At 37.7% G+C, this 18,304-nt stretch overlaps 2 protein-coding genes across 2 annotated transcripts; both read left to right on the forward strand.

Moving 5' to 3' along the window:
• The first annotated feature begins 1,156 nt into the window (after positions 1-1,156).
• On the forward strand, positions 1,157-2,092 carry LOC123949678 (olfactory receptor-like protein OLF2). The gene has a single exon (XM_046017247.1). The coding sequence runs from the start codon at positions 1,157-1,159 to the stop codon at positions 2,090-2,092; it is 936 nt and encodes a 311-aa protein (XP_045873203.1).
• A 10,415-nt stretch (positions 2,093-12,507) lies between these two features.
• Positions 12,508-13,437, forward strand: LOC123949610 (olfactory receptor 5W2-like). Its single transcript, XM_046017158.1, has one exon. It carries the CDS (start codon positions 12,511-12,513, stop codon positions 13,435-13,437), a length of 927 nt encoding a protein of 308 aa, XP_045873114.1. The 5' UTR covers positions 12,508-12,510.
• The last annotated feature ends 4,867 nt before the right edge of the window (positions 13,438-18,304 follow it).

Genomic DNA, 18,304 nt, shown 5'->3' on the forward strand with positions numbered 1-18,304 from the left:
AATTTACTTATTTATATCCTAATCATATTTAAAAAAGAAAAACACTGGTTTTTTTAATGATTGCAAAAGGGTATATGGAAAGTTAAGAATTTTTTCTATTTTTGTTTACCTGTAATAGTAGAGGTGTCCAAACACAAGTGCTAATTTGTATAAATTCAACCCCCTAGGAACCACATATTGTATTTATTCAAATCTGAAACAAAATCAAATCACCCATATTTCAGTGACAGAAAGGCAGGTGCATGCAAACACACCCCCCCCCACACACACACAGAAGACTATAAAAGATACGTTTATTACGCTTGTTCCCACCTCTATTTTTAATAAACAAGTGAGGTTTAAAATTCAAAGAAATAGAAGTGTATGTGTTAAATACTGTAGTTCTCACTTGTTTTTACTATTCTTTTTTTTTTTTTTTTTTTTTTTTTTACTGACCAAGAGAAACATCCTCTGGCATCAGTTCACTCCTGAATGTAAGTAATAAAAACGTGGCAAAGTAGTAATATATTACTAGAGAAAAGTTTATTAAAATATATCTAATGTCTCAAAAAATATTAAAAACAGTGTGGATGGGAACTGTCACAAACATATATCACTCATTAATCTTAGATCAGAGAGATGTTTATTGTTTCTGAACTTAATACAGAGGCTTAAACAGATCATGATTCTTGAAGTACTCAGTAAGTGTAATCACTTTATGGTCAATTAGATATTTATTTTTAAAATATAAGAATGCATATTACAAACTTGTTTTTAATTGAGGTATTCATTTCATGCAATGAAATGTATGCTTTCATACATTCCATTGTAATGTATGTACATTGTACATACATTGTACATTGTAATGGGCTTTCATTCATGATTGACCACTGGGATAAAGCAATGCAAGTGCACGGATCATATACCTTAAGAACAATCTCCAAATTTGGAATCAAACTTTCTCTAAGTCCGATCCCAAACACTTTAACTTCTGTCATCAAACTAACAGTGAAACTTGTCTGGACTGCCTGAAGAATAAGTCCATAAAGAATATGATGTGCTGAAATAAATCCTTTTTGCTTTATAGATGATACTTTTCTGAGTGGGTCAAGAAGACTTAGTACTTTGTCTACTATTTCTTGATCATTTCTGTAGCATTTTGGAAGAATTAAGAGGAATGGATGGAAAAAATTGCTCTTCTGTGAATGAATTCCTTCTCTTGGGAATTAGCAATGACCCTGGAGTTAAAATGACTCTGTTTATCACATTTCTTATTGTCTATCTTATCATTCTTGTTGCAAACCTGGGGATGATCATTTTAATCAGAGTGGATTCCCACCTTCACACACCCATGTATTTCTTCCTCAGCCATCTCTCCTTCAGTGACCTCTGTTACTCTACAGCAGTTGGACCCAGGATGCTGGTAGGCTTCATTGCCAAGAACAAGTCAATTCCCTTCTATGGCTGTGCTCTGCAATGGTTGGTGTTCTGTACCTTTGTAGATTCTGAGTGTCTGCTGCTGGCAGTGATGGCCTTTGACCGGTACAAAGCCATTAGCAACCCCTTGCTCTACACAGTCAGCATGTCCAGCAGACTGTGCTCCTTGCTCATGGCTGGGGTTTACATGGTGGCAATTGTGGATGCTTCAGTAAATACCATACTCACATTCCGGTTATGTTTCTGTGGGTCTAATGTGATTAACCATTTCTTCTGTGATGTCGTACCTCTCCTCGTGTTGTCTTGCTCAGACATACAGGTTAATGAGTTAGTGATATTCACCATTTTTGGCTTCATTGAACTGATTACTCTTTCAGGGCTCTTTGTGTCTTACTGCTATATCATCCTTGCAGTGATAAAGATCCACTCTGCTGAGGGGAGGTTCAAAGCTTTCTCCACCTGCACCTCCCACTTAACTGCTGTTGCGATTTTCCAGGGAACTCTGCTCTTTATGTATTTCCGACCAAGTTCTTCCTACTCTCTTGATCAAGACAAAATTATTTCATTGTTTTACTCCCTTGTGATTCCCATGCTAAACCCTCTGATTTATAGCCTACGGAACAAGGATGTGAAAGATGCCCTGAAAAACCTTAAAAGTAAAAAGTGGTTTCATTGAAAACATACATGTATATATTTTTCTCCCAATCTTACATTATAATTCATGGAAATCAAAATCGTGTTGACTGTGGTGTGATTCAGTGAGTATTTATACATTTACCAATCATGCCATAATATATCATTCCCTAAGTTTCGTTTTATATCTTGAATTTATATTTGGTACTCCTTATTTGTGGGAAATTTCTAGACTCCAACTTTGTGAAATTTCTTTTCCTCAATCTTTCATTTGTGCATGAACTGGATTTTCTAAATGTTATTGAGTCTTTTCTAAGTATCTTTATGTGTTCTGAATTTCATGATGAATCTGGTGGTTAATGTACTAATAAATATTATTGCCTAATGTAAATTATAATTTAATTAAGTAACACTAAATTATTTATAATGAACTATAATTACCCATAATGTTAAAAAAAATACTAAATAGTATAAATCCAAAGTACGTTGTTCAAATCCAGTGAAAGAAATTGTTGTTTGAGTTGACAAATTTACTTGTTTCTGACAAAATAAAATTGTTTTTTAGAGCAAAGCTGGGGACACCTAGGTGACTCATTCTGTTGGGCATCTGACTCCTGGTTTCAGCTCAGATCATGATCTCAGGATGGTGAGGTTGAGTTCTGCATTGGGCTCTGTGGTCAGCACAGAGTCTGCTCGAGTTTCTCTCTTTCACCATTTTGCCTCTCCTCGTAAATGAGCTCTCTCTCACTCAAAAAAAAAAAAAAAATCATAACAAAGTAAAGAAAAATGCTGTTTTCATGTAAGAATGAAATATGTCTTCTATGATTAGGTTACATCATCTGTTTTCACTTATAATAACTCAGTAGCTCAACTGCTCAGGGGGTATGTTACAAAAAACACATGAAGAATCAACTTTGGCAAAGGGGCACTTAGACTATAAGTACTGAGACTTGTGAGGATTCCCTGAGAGTGTACTGTCTGGACAAGGCTACAATATGCACTTCTATGTTTACTGTAGTGCTATTTACAATAAACAAAATATGAAATCTAGCCAGTGTCTATTAATAGACAAACGGATAAAGAAGGCATAGGATAGATATAGATACATGAAGTGGAATATTATTCAGTCATAACACAGAATGACATCTTGCCATTTGCAGACATGGACAGACCTAGAGGATTTTATGCTAAGTAAAATAAGTCAGACAGAGAAAGACAAATACCATATGAATTCACTTACACGTGGGATATAAACAAAAGAAAAACAAAACAAAATAAAAAAAACAAATGAATAAACAAGCAAACAAAAAGAAGAAATACACAAAACAAACTACTGTTTCCCAAAGGGGTTGTGGGATGCAGAGCTGGGCAACATTGGTGAAGGGGATTAAGAGGCACAAACTTCCAGTTATAAACTATGTCACAGAGATTGAAAAGTACAGTACAGATAATATAGTCAATAAAATTACAATAACACTGTTGGCAACAGATGAGGAACACACTTACGGTGAGCCCTGAGTAATGTGTAGAATCACTCTGTTGCACACCTGAGCCCAATGGAAATTGCATGTTGACTATACTTAGCTCTCCAATGACCTTGGAGCAATTAGCTCCTGCCTGGTAAAGGTGACTCTTCTACTGGCAGTGGTGGTAGCAGAGAGCCAGGTAGCAGCCTGTGAAGATCATCCTGCTCATCAGCTGATTTGTCGTTCCCTAGCAACGCCCTTTAGCAGTAGGGGGCTTTTATTTTTGCCCTGGGAGCTGGACATCAGCTCTGGGTTCACTAAAACATCTCTCCTGGGTACCAACTCCTAGAAAAGTCTGCTTAAACTAAATCTGGACTTCATTCCTTCCCCTGCCTGGAGCCCTAGTGCAATTACTCTATCATTGACTGGAGTATGTAATTCCTTTATTGTCTTATTAAAAGACATTGTTGTATGTGCTATAGGCTAGGAAAGTTCCCATGGAGGACTTGTGTGTGTGCAAAGACAAACTAACACTCTGAGCATTAATTTGCCTCCCAAAACAAAACAGAAGTTAAAAAGAACTTCTTGCAAATGCAGACAATTAATATGGGATCTTAAGGATATGTAGGGAATAGCCAGATGGATGCAGGTAGGTAGAGAAAGCATTCTATGCTGATGGATCAGCTATTAGAGGGTCCTGAGGGAGGCAGGACCAAGTCCTCTGTGGAATTTAAAGACAACCAGTGTGGCTGGATTATAGTGCTGCAATTCACAGCTCAGTCATTTCCTCCACAGGCGTTCCTTCCCTCCAGCACTTACTAAGCTTGGTTCACATACCACCATGTGCCTCACAGCATTGTCGAATCCGTGACATTCCCCTCAATGTTGGATGATGAATTTCAGAGTTTAACAACTGTGCATTTTTGTTTCGTTACTCAACACCACCATACCATCCAGGTAAAGAAAGAAAGGAATATCAAAAAAAGTTAATTTTTGTTAAATTCATGGAGGCAAAATAAAACACTGGGTTCAAGTATGTGCCTCAAATATATTTTTGCATCATATATGTAAGCACATAAAGTTAGTTGTGCGTGCCACGTGTAAGGGAAGGTGAAAGACATACAAATTATTTGGAAAATAATGTTACCAAAGAGCGCTTATTTGGGTGTTTATGAGGTATTTGACAACTTAACTCGGCTTTGCTCTGGTTTGCTGATAATCAAATTGAGACGCGGGAACCTGAAGGGACCCTGTAAGAGAAAAAGCTGGACATCTTTTCGTTTTTTTTTTTTGTTTTTTTTTTTTTTTTTCCCTGACTTCTATTCTTCTAGCCCCTACACGCCACCCCACTCTCCACATGCCTGGTAGTATGAATAGCATTTGTCCTCCTTGTAAGGGACACAGATGTAGAGATGTCACTGGAGTCTGCCGGCACAGTGGATGATATATAGAGAATGACTAACAGAGCCATCGTGTGCCTATTCCAGACCACTGTCCCTATCTCAGGGCCAAGACCCCTGGCTTCTGGGAATGACTGACTTAGGAAAAACACCCTAGACTCCATCCATCTGACCAGTTCATGTTGCCTGAGACGACATGTGCACCAGACCACAATCACCACTAAAACCCCCACACCCCAAAGACAAGGCTCCCTTTTTCCTTTTCCAAGTCTCCTGGATGCTCCATCTGTATCTCTCTATATATATCTCCAGTAAAGTCTGCTTTTACCTCCTGTTGGCTCAGGTTTGATTTCTTTCCTGTGTGAAACCAAAGACTCCTTTGGCTTGTTAGGTTACGGAGTCGACCATCCCTCAATTAGACAGAGAACACTCTCGATAATGCAAGTCACACAGCGAGGTTTATTTCCAGCTAGCTGGGGTCCAAGTATCTGCCCAGCGCAGCGGGTTTCAACAAGGACCCCGAGTTCTCAGAGCCAAGGATTTATATAGCATTTTCAAGGCACTTTTTTCATAGCTATAGTCACACTTTGACGGTTTAACTTTGTTTAACTTTTTGCCACCCTGGCGTCACCCTGGTGCCATCCTGGCAGTTAAGTAAGATTTAGGTTTAGAAGAAATTAAACTTTATTTCCATTTCCTTCTGCCTCTGCCTCCTTCTGTTTTATGGTGGGGAGGGGGACACCAGGCCTCAAGGAACTGAGCTATTTGTCTCTGGAAATTGGGCTATTGAGAAGATGGCTTCTTTGTTGTAAATCACTAGCACATTTGTAAACCAAGGGAGACTCTTGTCTTGCAGGATTGTGATCTCTGCAAGTTAACTATTTTTTTTTTTTTTTAACACCTGGTCCCTGTGGCGCCACCACCTAACCAACCTGGTGGTATATGATTAAGTTGTTTTTTTCAGGTTTTAGCTAGTTCCTCTTATCTCAAGTCAGGTATACAGTGTCGGTCTGTTAGGCATGCTCAGTAAAACGGGTTCCCGGCCTTCAGGATGGCCATTCTTATGCTAACCCACTCTTACAGTGCAAGGTGCCAGCTTTTGCTTTGCCAAGATGGCTGGACTTATGTCAGGGCTAGACTCAAGGTGGGTACAGCCTTATTTTTCTTGGCCTCCACACCTGGAGCTGGTTTCCGGGACTTGTTTTTAAGTCCCCTGGGGGAAGGGGAGCAGGGACAGTTTAAGGGTTAAACAACAAAGCTATTGTTTAACCTCAATGGAAGCCTCTGGCTAAAATAAAATATAAAATAGGCCTTACAGGCTGGTCCTGCAGGATCTTCTGGGTGCTTGGAGGCAGCCTGCCTGCATCAAAATCAATGAAGTGTCTTGTTTAGTAAACAGGGATAAGGGCATGCATTTGGAGGACCATACAAAAATATAGGGCACTTTTTGGGATGCCTGGCTGGCTCAGTCCATTAAGCGTCTGTCTGACTCTTGGTTTCAGCTCAGGTTGTGATCTCATGGGTCATGTGATTGAGCCCAACATCTGTCCCACGATCAGCACAGAGTTGCTTGGGATTCACTCTCTTCCTCTCCCTCAGCACTCGCCCCCCCCCACCACACACACACAATGGATAAATAATTCTTAAAAAAAAGGGAATACAGGGCACTCTTAAATGTTTGCTACAATTGCACAAGCTAAAATTCATTCAATGTCTAAGGCTACTGAGGTGCCATTGTGGAAGGTTTTGGTGAAAATCTTTCAGATTGCCAGTAAAGCCCAAGTGGGACAAGGAGACTCCTCTGTTGTCCAGCGTGAAATTCTTTCAGCGATTTTGAGACGTAGTAGCAGGAGGTGTAGAAGTAGGAAAACAAGCAAACAAACAAACAAATAAATGGGGGATGTTTCTGTTTCCTTTTGTCAAAATATCCTCTCAATTAGCTAATAGTATCTGGAATTTTTTTATTTTTATTATTATATTTTTCTGACAGAGAGAGAGAGCTCTAGAAGGGGGAGAGTGGGAGAGGGAGAAGCAGGCTCCCCACGGAGCATGGAGCCCAAAGTGGGGCTCAATCCCAGGACCCCAGGATCATGACCTGAGCTGAAGGCAGATGCTTAACTGACTGAGCCACCCAGATGTCCCATATTTGGACATTTAACCTATAAATTAGGTGTTGTCATAAGGAACAACATGGCAGGAACATGATTTAATCAGACTGAAGTTGAAATACAGTGGGTGTCAATGTCAGAAGCATAAAGAAGCCCAGCTTCTAGCACATTGCTTTTCCCTGAGACAACTGGAATGCGTTTAAGCTCAGATTTGATCTGCATCTTGGCTCCTATAAGCAAGTCTTAGTCTAATGTGTGAACTAAAAAGAAGGAGAGGAAGTGTATCAAATGAGGCATTTTAAGTTCAATAAGAGAGTGTCAAAAATGGAATAGACAGATCTATAAAATTCGTGAAATCCCTGTGCCTAAGTTTGTGAGAGTGGAAGACAAGTAACCACTTCTGGAAACAAGGGAATTCAAGACTGAAATAGGAGGTTGGGCAAATGACCTGCAAAAGTTCATTACAGAAATCTCTCTTGACTTTCCAGAGAAATTCAGAGAAAGTTAAATCAAAATAAATTATGTTAATTTAGATAATCCAATCCCCCTCATTCCCTTCACTGTCTATGTCCGTAACTCATATGATTCTCATAGTGTACCTACTACCAGTTGGTGGCAGATATAACTGTCCCAGTAAGACATTATCAATGTCTGCATGTAATGAGTCAATAATATAGGTCCATGCCTTCATCTTAGTTCATTACTTCTGCAGAGGCGCTGACATCTCTAAACATAGGCATAGCCAGTGAATCCAGAGTAAGTTATATGCATATGGGGCACCTGGGTGGCTCAGTGGGTTAAAGCCTTTGCCTTCGGCTCAGTGGGTTAAAGCCTTTGCCTTCAGCTCAGGTTGTGATCCCAGGGTCCTGGGATTGAGCCCTGCATCGGGCTCTCTGCTCAGCAGGGAGCCTGCTTCCTCCTCTCTCTCTGCCTGCCTCTCTGCTTACTTGTGATCTCTCTCTGTCAAATAAATAAATAAAAATCTTAAAAAAACAAACAAAAAGTTATATGCATAATGATAAAAGCAATTAGTTCTGTACTGTGGAAAGCTGGTTAGCAAAATTTGCTAACACAGCACTAATACTCACTACTTTGCTAAGTGTGTGGTTTAAAAAAAAAAAAAGATTTATTATATTTTTTTGAGAAAGAGAGAAAGCGAGAGTGCAGAGGGAGAGAGCAGAGAGAGTGGTATAGGGAAACCCCAGCAGACTCCCCAGTGAGGGCAGAACTGGAGATGGGGGTCAATCTCAGGGTGCTGAAATCATGACTCTGAGACCACAACCTGAGCAGAAATCAAGAGCCTCTTGCTTAACCAGCTGAGCCATTTAAGATCTAGTCTCTTAGCAACTCTGAAGTATCCCATACAATATTGTAACTATAAACACAATATTGTGCATTAGGTCTTCAGAATTTAGTCCCTTATCTTTTTAAGATTTTATTTATTTATTTGACAGAGAGAGAGAGAGAACATTAGTGTGGGAGCAGCAGAGGAAGAGGGAGAAGCAGGCTTCCCACTGAGCAGGGAACCTGATGAGAGACTCCATCCCAGGACCCTGAGATCATGACCTGAGCCAAAGGCAGACACTTAATGACTGAGCAACCCAGGCACCCCAAGAATTTAGTTGTCGTATAACTGCAAGTGTGTACCCTTTGACCAACATCTCCCAAATTCCCCACCTAATTCTTGCCCCGGTAACCACCATTCTACACTCTATAAGTTTCTGTGAGTTTGGCTTTTTTGGATTAGACGTATAAGCATATCATAAGGGTATCTCTCTTTTTCAGTCTGTCTCAGCTCACTTAACATATTGCCCTGCAGTTCGTTACACTGTAGTCAGGAAACTATTATGGGCAAGTTCTCTGAGTCTTAAGAACATAATGCTATGAAAGTCCAGAATTTTACTGATTACATCTGGATCTCACTTTCAGTATCTGTGTAATGAGGTTGGCAAAGACAGCTCAGGAAACACAAAATAATATTAGAAATATATGATGGTATATATGGATAAGTTAAATAATATATGAAAACCACGGAAAATCCGTACTTTATGCATCACCAACCTATTGGCAAATAGAGAGATGCTTAAAGGCACATTTATAGAAAACAGAATAGAAACATTTTATAGGGCAGAATTATGGCAACATAGGATTTAGCTCTCAGTCCCAATGAAGAAGTCCAAATGAGTCAGTGACCCAACAAGGGTAACCAGGATACAAGAAGGTGAAGCATTACATTAATATCTGTACGGGAAGGATTAGGGTAGACACCAAATTCACATTTCAGTATCTCTCAGTTCTCAAAGTGTTGCCACAAATAATAGCACACAAAACTTCTTTTTAATAAATAGACGTTGGCTTTGTTTTAAGAACATTGTTACATTTTTTTAACAAAAGTTTATCGCATTGGGTGCTTGGGTGCCTCAATCAGTTAAGCATCTGACTTTGGCTCAGGTCATGACCCCGGGGCCCTGATATGGAGCCCCATGTGGGGAATCCTGTTCAATAGGGAGTCTGCTTGCCCTGCTCCTTCTGCCCCTCCTCCACTTGTGCTCTCTCATTGTCAAATAAATTAATAAAATCTTAAAAAAAATAAATAGAAGTTCATTTTTATACATGTGAACTATAGAAGTAGAAAGGTGGTTTATTTCTCCCCTTTGTGGAACAAATCTACTAACAACAGGGAAATATTTAATACCACACATTTACTGAGTCATCACTCATGCATATCCTTTACTATGGATTGTAGGAGTGTAGAAAGACACAAATATAAATTGGTAAGACAAATAATTTGGTAAAGAATGTACTAGGTATAGATGTTTTAAAGTGGAAAGAGAGTGGTATATGCTTCTGAAAGCAGAAAATTAGTCTCCCAGGTGAAAAGTACACTTTCTGTACCAGGAAGTGGTATCCTTATGACCAGAGAGAGGAAATTTAGGGCCAAGAAGCCTGTATAAATAAAAACCTTATTAATTTACTACCCCAAGGACAAACCTCTTTGTCTTGTCAGTTCTTCACAAATTTATCATTTCCTTTCTAAAAGGTATAAAAGCTGACTGATTTGGTCACTTGTTTGAGTCTCAGATTTTTTTATGGGCTCACATATGTCTGAAATGAAATTTGTTTTCTCCTATTAATCTGTCTTATGTTAATTTAATTATGAGGCTGCTGAAAGAACTTACAAGAAGGGAAAAGTTTTGCACCTCCATACAGTGAAAAAAAAAGAAAAAACAAAAACCAAAAGACAAACATTGAAATGGTTGACATGTACTTGAGAGAAAGGAAACAAACAATGACTAATGAAAAAAGCAGTATGTCAGATTATCATACCTCTCAATGGGAGGTAAAGGGGATATTTCAGAAATGGAAGAAACAGAGTGAACAATGAGAAGGCAATACAGATTATCAAGTAGAAAATCTATTTGAATTTAATTAGGTATCTGGTTTCACTGGAAGAGTGTGTAGATTCATGGCCATGAGCATAGCCTTAGGATAAATTCTCGTAAATTGTTGACATTGATCAGTTTGGTATGGACAGAGTGAAGAATTGAAAGGTTAGCATTTAATGCAATAGTCATGGGGGAAAATATAGAAGCAGAAATCTAATTAATCACATTCCCATAACCCAGAGGAGTGAAGGCAGGGTCTTTAGAGATCAAAGTCCCAACAGTCACCAGGTAGAAATAAAATGCTGTTTATCATCCCTGTGCCAGAAATAAGAACAGAAAGGTGCTCATTTCAGGTAAGTTTCTAAACAACTAAATTAAAAAAATATAGGTCGTAAGACACTTTCCTTTGGGTGGGGGCAAAAATGAGGAATCCAATATTAAGGAATTTATAAATGATTCATTTTATACCTGCTTAACTAAGTTAAATAAATTACATAACCTATCATCCAAACAATCATATTTCTTTATTAGACCTGTGTGGATTTGACCTCATTTGTCATTTGTATAGGATAGTAAAGGTTTTACTTATTTATATTTTAACCAAGGTCAGTAGGTACACCATCTTTTTATCACTGTGCAGGTGATATTGGACATGTAAACTTAAGATTGGCTCTAGTTGTATCAAAAATAAAAGAGATAACATGTTACAAATAAAACCCAGTCCATATAAACCACATATTGTAGTATTTAAGTCTAGAAAAATAAAAATGAGACCAGCTGATGCTACAGTTTTCATATATCAATAGACACATATGTACAAAATCTGTATATAAACACAAGAAAGGAGACCATCTATCTCAGAAACATTTATTTTTCTTCTTCCTTTATATTTTATTAAGATTTTATTTATTTATTTGAGAGATAGACAGTGAAAGAGAAAGAGCATGAGAAGGGAGAGGGTCAGAGGGAGAAGGAGACTTCCTGTTGAGCAGAGTCCCTGTGGAACTCAATCCTGGGACTCCAGGACTGTGATCTGAGGTGAAGGCAGTTTTTCAACTGACTGAGCCACCCAGGCATCCCTCTTCTTCCTTTTTTTTTTTTTTTAATTTTAATGGAAAAGACAACTTAAAACCCAAAGATATGCAAATTTATACCTGTTAGTTTGTTGTTTCCCTTCTTTTTATGGCCTCTCTTTGTCTTTCAAGGGTTTGTCCTATAGCAAAGGTCAACAATACAAATGGATTCTAAATGCCATGGCACATCGATGAGCATGAGTGATAGAATATTGTACAAAACATGTTCAGGGGCTCCTGGGGGGGTCTGTCAGTTAAGCATCTGCCTTCAGCTCAGGTCATGATCCCTTGGTCCTAAGATGGAACACCACACGGGGCTGTCTACTCAGTGGAGAGTCTGCTTCTCCCTCTTACTCTCCCTTTCAGCACTCTCTCTCTCTTTCTCATAAATAATCTCTAAAAATTGTTCATATTTCAGTAAACAGTAAAGTCAGCATACACCAAACATTATAATAATTTTCATTTTTTTTCTTTTTCTTCCTTCCTTCCCTCCTTCCCTTCTTTCTTTCTTCCTCCCTTCCTTCCTCCCTTCCTATCCTTTCTTCTTTCCTTCCCCTCTCTCTCTCTTTCTTTCCTTCTTTCTCTTTCTCTATTCCACCCCCTTTTTCCCATTTTTTTTTTTTTTTTGCCTAACACATATTGTTCAGTATCTTCTGGCATTTTCTCAACAATTTTGTAGTTTCTTTCATATTATTTTAGATATAGAATGAACATGAACATTCAGTTTATTCAGATCTACTACTTGACGCTGGACAACAGAAGCCAAGACAAGTAATACATCTCAGGAATGACATATGTAATTAGAATCCATGGTTATTAACTTTCTATCCCAGATTTTTTTTAGATTTTCCATGACACAACGTTTCTTTAAAAGTGACACTCATTGGGTTCTTTCCTGAGGATAAAGAAGGTAATATAAGGCCATGTTTTGTCTTAGAGATAGTGTTTTGGGTATCCAATGAAGTCAAATCCTGATCTATCACTTGTCTGACCATTTATGAAACAGTTTAGAACAAGCACAGAGAAGAATGGACAAAGGAAATTGTTCTTCCGTGACTGGATTCATTTTCTTGGGAATTACCAATAACCCTGGGATGAAAGTGACTCTATTCACCACAATTTTGGTTATTTACCTTATTAATCTCCTGGCAAATCTTGGAATGATTATTCTAATTAGAATGGATTCCCAGCTGAACACACCCATGTACTTTTTTCTAAGCCATCTCTCCTTCTGCGACCTCTGTTATTCAACAGCAATTGGGCCCAAGATGCTGGCGGATGTATTCGCCCAAAACAAATCAATTCCCATCACGGGCTGTGCTCTGCAGTTCTTGATCTTCTGTACTTTTGCAGATTCTGAGTGTCTGCTGCTGGCGGTGATGGCCTTTGATCGGTACAAGGCCATTAGCAACCCCTTGCTCTACACAGCCAGCATGTCCAACAGACTGTGCTCCCTGCTCATGGCTGCGGTTTACATGCTGGGAACAGCAGATGCCTTGTTACACACGACTTTAACATTCCGCTTATGTTTCTGTGGATCGAATGAGATTAATCATTTCTTCTGTGATGTGCCTCCTCTCCTATTGCTGTCTTGCTCAGATACACAGGTCAATGAGTTAGCGATATTCACCGTTTTTGGATTCATTGAACTGAGTACCATTTCAGGAGTGCTTGTCTCTTATTGTTATATAATCTTATCAGTCTTGAAGATCCACTCTGCTGAGGGGAGGTTCAAAGCTTTCTCCACCTGCACCTCCCACCTAACTGCTGTTGCAGTTTTCCAGGGAACCATGCTCTTTATGTATTTCCGGCCGAGTTCTTCCTACTCTCTTGATCAAGACAAAATTACCTCATTGTTCTACACCCTTGTGATTCCCATGTTAAACCCACTGATTTATAGCCTACGGAACAAGGATGTGAAAGGGGCCCTAGAAAAACTGAGAAATAAAATATAGCTTTAAGTATTTATATTCCGCGTGTACACATACACTCACACACAGAAAGTGATTATTATTTTCATAAAACTACTTAATATGATCTATGAAAAATATAATTTCCTCAAATACTTAAGAAAGTATCTGTACTAAAATTCAACCATAAGAAAAAGCTACAATTCCTCTCATCTGTTATGTTTCACTATGTTCTTTAATTTATTTATGAAACTATTTCTTTGTGCGAAACATCCCGGCCATATATTTTGCCAAATATTTGCTTGCTTATTTTTCATTTAAGCATTATTACAAGTTTACTTGGATTTATTATTGAGTACTCAGTGAGTACTTTTTGTTCATTTAGGTACATTGCATTTCATGATAAATCCAGGGGTTTCCAAACTAATGAATCTTATAAGCTAAAAGAATAAACAAACATTAATTAACTAAGCACTCAAATAGTTCATAATAAGTCTTAAAACTGTCATGAAGTAAAAACTAGGGGTTAACAATCTAGAAAAAAATGGAAAAAAATCAAGAAGAAATGAAAAAAAAATCTTAAAAAAAAGTTAAAAACTAGTGTGCAAAGAAAGGCTTACCTAGATGATGATATAGTCCCAGATATTTCAAAAAAAAAAAAAAGCAAAATGGGAAAAGTAAAAGATTCTAGGCAGAGGGTCTGACAGTTACAGAGGTCTTGAGGGGTAGCAGTTCTGTCCCTTAGGAATTAAGAAAATCTAACAGGTATAGGTTAGATAAAACAATGTAAAGTGCCTGGGTCAATTACATCATTGTGCTGAAATTATTAAGAATTCCTGCATCACTTTCTCAAAGAAGGTTTCCTTCCCATCTTTCCCTCTTCTTAGCTTTGATTCAATGTCCCATTTTACATTCACAGATAACCATCTCCTTTAAGTATTGTTTCAATATTGCTTGGTTTGTTAAATCACTGCCTCCAAAATAAGATTGTAAGCCTTCTTTGTTCAAGGACTGAACATCCCATCCCTGTTATCCAAAGTACCTGCATTGTGCCAAAGACAAGAAATGGCAAAAACAATTAACTGAAGGTATGGTATGTGGCTTGAATAAATATATTTTATAATTCTTCAGAAAGTATATAAAATGGTTGTGGATACTAAGTAATGGATCTCTACAAAGTTACAGATTAATTACACCAGAAGTAAAGAGCATTTTTCCATGCAAATGCTTGGTATCTGTCAATTTAATCTGTCTGTGCTCTACTTTCTGATGGTTAAAGTACTAAATTAGCTTTCTGTGACATCATGAGAATGGCATATACTTGAAAGATCATATAAGATGCAAGGATACTCTTAATTATCAATTACAACTATAGAAATTAAAAGCTATTGAATGTAGGGGTGTCCGGTGTCTCAGTTATTTGGACAACCAACTCTTGGTTTTGGCTCAGGTCATGATCTCATGGGTTGTGAGAAAGAGCCCCTTTTGGGTTCCACACACAGTGGGGAGTCTGCTTGAAGATTCTCTCTCTATAACACTGCCCCCACTCATGCGTGCTCTTTCTCTTCACATAAATAAATATTTTTTTAAAAAGCCATTGAATGTCTTAAATTTTCTAGTTAACTGTTTTGAAATACACTTCTATGAAAACATTTCAGAAAAGACAAACCAAAGAAGATTCTTTAATTTTCAAAGGGGCATTTGTGGGACCCTTTCCTGTCATACCGTATCTTGTTGGAACAACAACAACAAAAAATCTATGGAACATCTTTTTTTTTTTTTTTTAATACAAGGCTTTAAGTGTTTCCACCTGAACCATATGTTCTCAATTAATACATACTCTTTTTGAAATTGTAACTTAGAAGAGGCAGCTTAGTAGAAAATACTGTTTGAAATACATTGTCCATAAAAAATTGGGTGAAGTAGATTGCTGGTAATTCAGGAAATGTAAATATGTTATCTAGTTAACCCATCACTCTCCCTTTCAACACTTATACATTAACAACATCTAAAACTTGATTTGATCTACATATTGACAGTTTTATCAGATCTAGTAAGTTTGAACTAGAAGAAATAAAATTTTAGAATTGACTAATTTATTAATTGTGGGCTTCCTTTGCCTGGATTTTGAGAGGTTTCATAACACATTATAGGGGACAATTTTTAGGGGATTTGTAACTCAGATAGAAACTTGTGTAGATGGTCTGCAATGTCTCTTTCATCTTGTTATTTTTACCTAGATAGGGAACATCGTATCAAAAGGTTTTGATGTATTTCAGCCTACGTCAATCCTCATCATTCCCTTCCCTCTGTAATCTCTGTATCACATCCTTCTCGCATATACCCAATGACAGATAGTAAATATTATTGTCCACATGAGACTTTTAGGAGTAAAGAGGAGGTCTTTGAAGTGATGATACTTTGAAGTGATTCGAGGCCTCGAATTCTCCTCCTCCCATGGATACCCCAAATTAACAGCTACAGATAGTACAAGTCCCTCTAAAAGAAATCAAGAAAATATCTCATTGAGCAAATGAGAAAACACCCACATTAAATCAAAGGAAAAGCTAAGACACAACTTTGCCATAAACCCCACCCTTGGCATAGGGACACACAGTTGGGAGAGATCCCCTGGCTTATGGTTTATGTCTTACATCTAGTCTCCCAACATTTAATAGTCCCACTAAAAGGATAGACTTCCAAATTCCCTCACTCCAAAGACCAATGAGCCTTAACATCACAATATTCATAAGACCATAGCAAATAAAATGAGAGCTGCAGCCATCATACTGGGGCTCAGAGCAGGGATAACAGAAGAGCCCATCTTTCAGTCTTTCCCTGAAGAGGGTCTATTTGTACAATTTAAAAGCCTGTGGGTCAGGCTTCTGGTTTTGCATCCTAGTAGGAGCTGACTGGGATCCTCCCTATACACCAGAGAAGCCCGTAGACATGCCCCCCACTCTCTCCCTCCTGCTGACCTGAAGTCAACAATGTCTCATAAAAAAAAAAAGGGGGGGTTTGTACACGTCTGCACCCAATTTTGCAATTGCCACCTGAGGAATGTGTTCCCAGACCACCTGATTCTGAAGTCAAAAGTGTTTCTGTTCACCAATGCCAAAGAATTTTAAAATCATTTACATTATCTATGCCAACCATACTGGTATGAAACGAGAAATCAAAAAGAAGACAAAAACTGGAAAATTCACACGTATATGAAGGTTAAACAACATGTTCAACAGAAATCTGAACATGTTCAACATGTTCATATTTCTGTTCTTGAATAAACAGGTTAAAGAGGAAACCAAGAAAGACCTCAAAAAGTGTCCTGAGACAAAAATGGAAACACAACATATCAAAAATTAGGGAATGAAGCAAAAATGGTACTAAGTGGGAAATTATAGTAATAAATGCTAACATTAAGAAAAAAAAATCCACAAAGGTCTTAAATAAACAGCCTAACATAACATGCCAAGAAACTGGAAAAGAAAAACAAAGTCCAACATTAGTACAAGGAAGGAACTAACAAAGATCAGAGCTTAAAGAAGTGAAAGAGACATTACAAAGAAAATAAATAAGTTCAATCAAACTAAGAGCTGGTTTTCTGGAAAGAGAAATAAAACAAACAAATCTTTAGCTAGATTTAAAGAGAGAAGACTCAAATAAATATTATTATAACTGAAAGAAGATAGACTTCAATCAATAGCGCACAAATATAAAGAATCATAATGGCTTACCATGAATAATTATAATTATATGTCAACAATTTGGACATCCTGGAAGAAACAAATAAGTTTCTAGGACATAAAACTGACCAAGACTGAATCATGCAAAAATAGAAAATCTGGGGGCGCCTGGGTGGCTCAGTGGGTTAAGCCGCTGCCTTCGGCTCAGGTCATGATCTCAGGTCCTGGGATCGAGTCCCGCATCCGGTTCTCTGCTCAGCAGGGAGCCTGCTTCCCTCTCTCTCTCTCTCTCTCTCTCTGCCTGCCTCTCTGTCTACTTGTGATCTCTCTCTGTCAAATAAATAAAATAAAAAAATCTTAAAAAAATAGAAAATCTGAATAGACCAATTGCTATTAAGGAGATTAAATCAGTAATCTAAAGTCTCCTCAAAAATAAAATTCAGGACCAAGATGTCTTCATTGGTGAATTCTACCAAACACTTTAAGATGTAATAAATAGTTCTTTTCAAACTCTTCCAGAAATTAGAAGAAGTAATATTTCCAAACTCATTTTATGAGACCATCACTACCTTAAATTCAGCAACAAACAAGGACACTACAAGAAAATTAAAGGCCAATATCCCTGATGGACATAGTGGCAAAAGTTTCCACAGTATAATCACAAGCCAAACTCAACAGTGAACAAAAAGAATCATAATCCATAATCAAGTGTGATTTAGTCTGGGGATACAAGGATGGTCCAACATTCTTAAATCTGTCAATATGTTATACTAGATTAACAAAACAAGAGATAAAAATCATATGATCATCTCAATAGATGCAGCAAGCACAACTGACAAAATTCAATATCCTTTTGTGATAAAACTTTCCGTAAACTGGGTAGAGAAGGAAATTACCTCAACATGAACAAAGATCCCATATAACAAGACCACAGCTAACATAATACTCAACAGTGCAAAGGTGAAACTTACCCTTTCACATGAAGAACAAGATAAGGATGCCCACCCTTACCACTTTTATTCAAAACAATAGTGAAAATCCTAACCACAAAAATTAAGAAAGAAAAGTGTCCAAATTGGAAAGGAAGAAGTCCAATTGTCTCTATTTGCAGATGACATGATATTATATTTGCAGGATCCTAAAGACTCCAGGAAAAAACAGAACCAATAAAAAATCAGTAAAGTTGCTGGATATAAAATCGACAAAGAAAAAATTGCTTGCTTTTTTAT

The sequence above is a fragment of the Meles meles genome, chromosome 8, assembly GCF_922984935.1.
Source record: "Meles meles chromosome 8, mMelMel3.1 paternal haplotype, whole genome shotgun sequence".
In the NCBI taxonomy this organism is placed as follows: Eukaryota; Metazoa; Chordata; class Mammalia; order Carnivora; family Mustelidae; genus Meles; species Meles meles.